Source organism: Mus pahari, chromosome 18, assembly GCF_900095145.1.
Source record: "Mus pahari chromosome 18, PAHARI_EIJ_v1.1, whole genome shotgun sequence".
NCBI lineage: Eukaryota > Metazoa > Chordata > Mammalia > Rodentia > Muridae > Mus > Mus pahari.
In genome coordinates this window covers 14136652-14144546 of record NC_034607.1, presented here as the reverse complement: position 1 = coordinate 14144546, position 7895 = coordinate 14136652, and the positions used below count along the sequence as shown (strand labels likewise).

Genomic DNA, 7895 nt, shown 5'->3' with positions numbered 1-7895 from the left:
GAGGACAAGGCCGACAGCGGCCTGGTCAGACATCTCGTTTAGCACAAGTGAAACGTTCTGGAACTGTAAAAGAGGGAAGCCTGAAAAAGGGGAGAGGGGGGAGGCTTTGGACCGTGCCTGTGAGTAGGAGGGTCCGGGGCTTGTTTGGAGTAGAGACGGGAAACCGAGGGCCTTCTCAGCCATTCTTGTCATTCTAGCCCGTGACGTGATTGTGATTTCTCCTATCTCTGCAGACGGAAGCAGCCTCCCTGAGTGGGTGACAGACAATGCTGGAACCCTACACTTTGCCCGAGTGACCCGAGATGACGCTGGTAACTACACTTGCATCGCGTCCAACGAGCCACAGGGCCAGATCCGTGCTCACGTCCAGCTGACGGTGGCAGGTGCGACTGCGGCAGTGCCCGGGAGCCAGCGTTGACAGGGCCTGGAGGGTTAACGGCCTTACCTTCTGACAGCTCTGTCGCTCACTACTTCCCAATCCTCCCTGGTCTCTTCCTGTGCAGTTTTCATCACCTTCAAGGTGGAACCTGAGCGTACAACTGTGTACCAGGGCCACACAGCGCTGCTGCGGTGTGAGGCTCAGGGTGACCCCAAGCCTCTCATTCAGTGGAAAGGCAAAGACCGGATCCTGGACCCTACCAAGCTGGGACCCAGGTAGGGCTGCCTCCCTTCCACACCGACTTCACCTTTCCTGGGATGCTAGCTCCATGGGGGCTGGCCAGGTGACCGTTGCTGTGGCTTCTCTCACGACAGGATGCACATCTTCCAGAACGGTTCCCTGGTGATCCATGACGTGGCCCCTGAGGACTCAGGCTCCTACACCTGCATCGCTGGCAACAGCTGTAACATCAGGCACACAGAGGCCCCTCTCTTAGTCGTGGGTATGGGCCTGGGAAGGGCGCCCTCTAGGGGAAGTGGTAGAGTTCTTTCTCATCTTACAGGTACTGACATCCTGAACAGAGAAGACATTTAAATGGGACTGCTTGCTGGACTGTCATTCACCTGGCATTCCACAGCTGAGCTGTGTGTATCTGGGCCGCTTAAGGACGTTCAGCTCTCTCTAATGCCTCGTTCTCTTTTTTACGTATACAGAGACCAGGTTTTTGGCTCACAGTCTCAGAGCCTTCAGCCTCTGCTGCTTAGGCCCCGTTGCTCTGGGTCTGTGGCAACATAGTACGTAGTGGCAGAGAGCATGTTTCAGAAGACATCTTGTTTGTCATGTGTTGAGTGGGAAGCAAAAAGAGAGGAATGGGCTGTGCCTCAGTTTCCCCTCGAAGGGCACCTCCCTGTGCCCTAGCTCTCTTCCACTCAGTCCCAGCTTCTAGTCCCACTGCTTCCCAGTAGCAGCATAGGCTGGGGACTAAGCCTTCAACACACGGACCTTTGGGAGGGAAGTCCACAAGATCCAAGTTTAGGGATGGATGACTTGGAGGTTAAGAGCACTTCCTGTTCTTTCAGAGGACCCAAGTTCTGTTTGTAGCAGCTAATGTCAGGTGGCTCACAACTGCCTGTGCCTCCAGCTCTAGGTGACCCAAGGTCTCTAGCCTCTGACAGCACTTAAGCACTCACAGGTATACACACACACATAGACACACAAACACGCACAGGCACAAACCCACAAGTAGACACACAAACACACAGGCACAAACCCACAAGTAGACACACAGGCACAAACACACACAGACACACAAACTCACACAGGCACAAACCCACACATAGACACACAAACACACACAGGCACAAACCCACACATAGACACACAAACACACACAGGCACAAACACACACATAGACATACAAACACATTCAGGCATATACCCACACATAGACGCACAAACCCACACATAGACGCACAAACCCACACAGGCACAAACTCACACATAGACACACAAACACACAGGCACAGACACACAAACACACACACAGGTACAAACCCACACATAGACACACAAACATATACATAAATAAAAGTAATTTTTTTTTAAAAAGGGTTCAAATTTATAAACCAGGCATGGCAGTTCATTCTTGTAATGCTGGATCTTGGATTCTGAGACAGGAGGATTATCATGAGTTCAAGCCCTGAGTCAGAGATAGGATTGTCATGACTTCAAGACTAGTCAGGGTTAGATAGTGAATTCCAAGATAGCCTGGGCTGTGGAGTGAGACATTGTCTCAAACAAAAGAAAAGAATCAAAAACTTTGACCTATTGCAAGTGGAGAGGAGACCGGGTCAGGATGCAGAACGCCCAGAGATGAAGACAGGTTAACAGCCATAGGCCACACCTGTCCCTTTGAGAAGTTGTCACTGTGGCTACAGAAGAGAGAGGTTAAAGGGGAAGAAAGTTCACAAACTTTCCCGCAAACATCTCCATTCTGCAGAATTGGTTTCCTAGTAACGTGTCTCATAGAAAATGGAGTGTGGGACCTTTTGCTTGAAGCCGTTGACGCTCACCGAGTGACTCATGGAACTTCTGTCTTCTGAGTCATTGAAGGCCAGTAGACTAGCAATGCAGGAACTCACTCTGGGCTGTAGACTAGCAATGCAGGAACTCACTCTGGGCTGAGTCTTAACTGGGATGTTAAACCAGAAGCCTCCCCATATCCTCTCCAGGGTTAGCTCACAGGACCGAGTCAGCCAGAGAAGGACGGGATACACCCTGGGTTTTCATGGCACGTGGAGGCCTTCAAGGGTCCAGAAGTTGTCATATATCTGGGCTAGAGACTTGAAGGCTGGTTTGCCTGAGTTGCCCCTGTCCTGACCTCTCCACGTGTCTCTTAGACAAGCCAGTGATGGAAGACTCCGAGGGCCCAGGCAGCCCTCCCCCATACAAGATGATCCAGACCATCGGGCTGTCGGTGGGCGCAGCTGTAGCCTACATCATCGCGGTCCTGGGCCTCATGTTCTACTGCAAGAAGCGGTGTAAAGCCAAGCGGCTGCAGAAACAGCCTGAAGGGGAGGAGCCAGAGATGGAGTGCCTCAATGGTGGGTCCCCCTGTAGCGGGAGGTGGACCGGCCTGGGTACAGAGCACCCTCCTGTGCCCGCTGTGGAGGAAGAGAGCCAGTAGTACTGGACTTGGCTGGAGCTGAGGCTGCCTCTCCTCTGGCGGCAGACCTAGAGTTGGCCCATTCTCAGGGCCTTGGCTTCTCAACGGCTTGGCTCTGGACTCCCTCATCAGTCAAGCCTCTTGGGTCAGCCTTCCCTCCCACCAGTAGAGCACAGATAAATTTGGTATGCGTATCCATGTGTCTGTTACACGTCTTTTCGGTTGTCAGCTTCCAGGGACAACCAGTCTGTCCATCTTTTCCCTCATCCCACCCATCCCTAGGTGCCCTCTGAGGGCATTGCTGGGTCTCCACTCGGTTTAGGCGGTCAGGAACAGTGCGTGGCTCTACCTGGTGGTTTCCCCTTGGCATACAAGGGGTCCAGCGATTGAGATTAGAGTCCCACACCAAGCTCATTTCATACCTCCTAATCCTCTGCACCAATAAATGGTCACACTCGGGGTCTGCAGCCAGCCCCTAAGACCCATCCGGTTATCTGTGGGAATAGCTATTTTATGTGTGATTGGATTCAAGTTGGCAGGAAGCAAGGTGGTGGTGGGCGGGACAGACAGGAGGGGACCCAATACAACACACCACAGGACATGGGGACTGAGCTCTTTACGGTATGCAGGGTATGGGTCTTAGGTCATCCCCTGACCTCTTGTTCCCAGGTGGGCCTTTGCAGAATGGACAGCCATCAGCAGAGATCCAGGAAGAAGTGGCGTTGACCAGCTTGGGCTCTGGCCCTCCGGCCACCCACAAGCGCCACAGCACCGGTGATAAGATGCATTTCCCACGGGCCAGCCTGCAGCCCATCACCACTCTGGGTATGCAGCCTTACCTACAGCTGCCCTAACTTTGCTGCAAGACACTGGATTTGAGTCTGGGTAACAGGCCGAGGAGGTTCCAATTTAGTAAATACTAAATTTACTTATTTATGTATATATGAGTACTCCGTCTGCATGCTCGTCTGTACACCAGAAGAGGGCATCAGATTCCATTATCGATGACTGTGAGCCACCAAGTGGTGGCTGGGAATTGAACTCAGGACCTCTGGAAGAGCCGCCCATGCTCTTAACCTCTGAACTAGCATTCTAGTCCCCAAGTATTGTTCACTTGGTACTCCTGAAAATGATTCTTTTAAAAAAAGAACTAAATTAGCTTTTTTTTCCCTAGGGAAATTTTTTTTTTGGAGAAATTATAGATTTGCTCTGAGGGTGTTTTTGTTTTTAAGTATATCAAAACTTTTGGGGTGGAGCAGTGAGTCACCTGCCTAATGGCTTGGGCACAGCAAGGGCTTGTGCTATAAGAAAGGCCATGGCTGCGTCTCTCCCACTCAGTGGCTTCTTTTCGCCAACGTGGCTCTATCCCCACAGGGAAAAGCGAGTTCGGGGAGGTGTTCCTCGCAAAGGCGCAGGGCGTAGAGGAAGGCGCGCCAGAGACCCTGGTCCTCGTGAAGAGCCTGCAGAGCAAGGACGAGCAGCAGCAGCTGGACTTCCGGAGGGAGGTGGAGATGTTCGGGAAGCTGAACCATGCCAACGTGGTGCGGCTTCTGGGGCTGTGCCGGGAGGCTGAGCCCCACTACATGGTGCTGGAGTATGTGGACCTGGTATGTCCCGGGGTGCCCCGTGGGACGGGGCCCGAGCCCGGGGCACCACAGGGGTCTTGGCTTCTGCTGGTCGCAGATAGAGCTCGCCTCCCCCTGCTTGCATGGCCTGCCTCCCGGCCCTCCCTAAGCGCCCTGCCTTTATCTATATTCTGCTCCTTCCATCTTCCGTCTTTCTGGAGGTCAGTCTTACATTCTGGACCTTCTTTGTATCCTACCCGATTGCCCTTCAGGTCCTGCCAACTGGTTTTCTTTGCTTTGTTCCTTCTTTCTGCCTCAGGACTTGCCACCACTTGAGAACAAGCTTGTCTGTACCTGGCTAGCCTCTCTCTTTCCTTCCTACCTCCTCCCCTCCTCCCAACCCCCCCTCTCCCTCCCTTCTTTTATCTCCTTTCGCTTCCCCTCTCTTCTCCTTACCCGGTCTCTCTCCTGGCTCAGGTGTTGGCCTGATGACCAGCCTGTCCACCAAGTTATCATTCCTGTGGTCAGCCGTGTTTCTGCCTTCCCCGTCTTTGCTAGGCTCTGGTCTTCTTGGTCATTACACAGCTGCTGCTGTGTGTGGTGCATCAGGGAAGGGATGTTGTCAGTCTTCTTGTGAGCATTGTGTGTTTTTCTGCTAGTAGGGTGTGTGATGTGTGTGTTTGTGTGTGTGTTTGTGTGTGTGTGTGTGTGTGTGTGTCCGGGTCCACATTCAGGTCAGGGCTTGTCACTGTCTCCAGCAAGGACTCTGCAAGCAGGGGCAGATGCTCCAGAACCCATGGCTGGGCTGTTCCCTAACAGAGCTGTTTGGCCCTTCCTTCCCTCAGGGAGATCTCAAGCAGTTCCTGAGGATTTCCAAGAACAAGGATGAAAAGTTGAAGTCACAGCCCCTCAGCACCAAACAGAAGGTAAGATCAAGGCTGGGGGAAGGATCCCCCAGAGTAGGCCGCAAACACGGGCACACTCGAGCGAGAGCCAAGCCTTATATAAGTACGTCGCCTGTGTTTGCTGGCACAGCAGTCCCCTGGAGTGGGTTCCTGTCCCTGTTTCATAGACCAAGAAGCTGAGACTTTGGGAGATTAAGTGGCTTGGTCCAGCTCTAGCCTGCAAGGAGCTTGATGTCATCACACTGGCGTCACAGAGGAGGCAGCTGCCCCAGCCTTGTCTTGACTGTTGAAGCTTCAGTGAGAGCAAGCACCCCAAGACTGGGGGCTGCTGGGTTGGGCATGGTTTTGGGCAGGTTGCTTTAGTATGTGGAGACTTTGATCTTACAGACTGAAGGACTCTAAGCATGACACACACACGGGAAGCGAGTGGGAGGCCTTGGTGCGAGAGATGTGGAAGGCATCCTGGTCCTTAGATAGCCAGACAGCTGTGGTTAACAAAGAAGGTTTCCTGATGGAGAAAGCCTTTGAGTTCAGTTCTCAAGGACAGGAAGTAGTTGAATGGCAGGAAGGGGAAGGCTTCAGGAGAGAGGATCAAGGTAAGGGGCTGGTACAGGGACAGAAGCAGGCCGACAGACGGCCGAGCATGGCGCTTCTGGTGTTCGTGGTGAGTCTGTAACCTTGTGCCGGGGAAGATGAGGCGAAGGCCGGCCTTGACCCACATTCCATCAGGTGCATCGTGAGTCCGAGGCCAGCCTGTGCCATATAGTGATACCCTTTACAGCACACACAAAGCACAAGTGAGGAGACAAGACAGGAAGGCAGTCGGTTACCTCTGGGTGTCCCCAGGCGCTTGGCAGCCCTCAGCACGTCCCCACACACTGTCCTGTGTGGCTTTGCGTCGAGCCTTCAGTTTGACGAGGAGATTTTTCAGAGACTGGGTCTCATACACTCCTAGGATGACACTCAGGTCAGACAGAACTGCTTTAGAGATCCAGACGGAGCGCTGCGAGACAAAGGTTAAGAGCACTTACTGCTTTTCCTGAGAACCCAGGCTCAGTTCCCAGCGCCCCAGTCAGGTGACTCCCAACCCCCCAACCTCCTGTAACTCCAACTCCAGGGCAATCTGAGGCCTCTGGCCTCCATAGGCTCCTGCATGCAAATGTCCAAACCCAGGTACAGACAGACACACAGAGACCCACAGACAGACACACCAAGAGACCTGTGCACAGACAGACAAACACACACAGACCTTTGCACAGACATGCAGAGATAGACACAAAGACAAAGAGACCCACACACAGAGAGATACACACAGACACACCAAGAGATCCATGCACAGACAGACAGCATAGACAGACCCATGCACACACAGACAGACAGACACACACACAAACACACACACACACACACACACATAAAGAGATGCACGCACAGACACATAAAGAGACCCACATACAGATACACACTCAGAGACCCACACATAGACAGACAGATACACGTACCATTAAAAATAAATCTTAAAAATTAAAAAAAAAGAAATACAGATTTAGCCAGGTGTGGTGGCTCACACCTGTGGTCTTAGCTCTCTAGAGACAATGGCACAAGCATTGCCAGACTTTGAAGAGAAAGTAGACTATATCGTGACACGCACACCAGTCTGAGGGAAAAGACAAATTAACTATTGTCATTTGTATGTGTGTGGAGGTCAGAAGACAGCTTTCTGGAACGGGTTCTCTCCTTCCACCTTTGTGTGGGCTGCCGGTCCTCAGGCTTGCCTTTACCCAGCAGCGACCTCACCAGCCGCCATCTTCTTTTCCTTCCTCCCCGACTGGATTCTGTGGCTGATGAGTTCTCCCTTAGGGGTCCTAAGTGGATCTCTACGGTAGCGGAAGCACTCAGTGAGCCAGTTACTGGTCCAGAGGTTGAAGGGTCCTCTTCATTTTTCTGTTCCGTGCGTGTATTTAGTTATAATTCCGTAAAGTTGGTTGTTATTACGTTTGTATGTGTATGTTTGTATTCAGTTTGTATGTGTTTGTGACGGTGGCTCCCACATGCCATTCTCTCCTGCACCGTAGCCTTTGGGGATCTTGGTCAGGTCTGAGGCCCCTGTGGCTGTGTTTCTGCATTTTAACACGTCTTGATGGCTTGAGGAAATTCCTTTCTCTTTAGTACTTGAGATTGGACCTCGTGGGCAGTAGGCAGGCATTCTCCCCGCTGTCTTGTCTTCTTAACAAGGATGCTGCTGGCCGTCCCCCCCCCCCCCCCACACACACACTGTCTTTTAGCATTTACTTGTGCCGTTGAGATGCGGGGCTAGAGCCCATAGGAGCAAACTTTTTCATTTTCTTTTAAACTTTGTTTATCTTTATTTTATGTGTGTG

The 7895-nt window shown here is 52.2% G+C and overlaps 1 protein-coding gene across 1 annotated transcript in view; it reads left to right on the top strand.

The window, feature by feature from the left end:
• Ptk7 (protein tyrosine kinase 7 (inactive)) overlaps positions 1–7895 on the top strand; it is a 65174-nt gene that overhangs the window by 51888 nt on the left and 5391 nt on the right. The window contains exons 11-17 of the mRNA XM_021217749.1: positions 234–383; positions 504–654; positions 754–881; positions 2779–2982; positions 3714–3869; positions 4419–4651; positions 5455–5535. Coding sequence (XP_021073408.1) covers positions 234–383; positions 504–654; positions 754–881; positions 2779–2982; positions 3714–3869; positions 4419–4651; positions 5455–5535 — 1103 coding nt within the window. The remainder of the gene's footprint in view (positions 1–233; positions 384–503; positions 655–753; positions 882–2778; positions 2983–3713; positions 3870–4418; positions 4652–5454; positions 5536–7895) is intronic.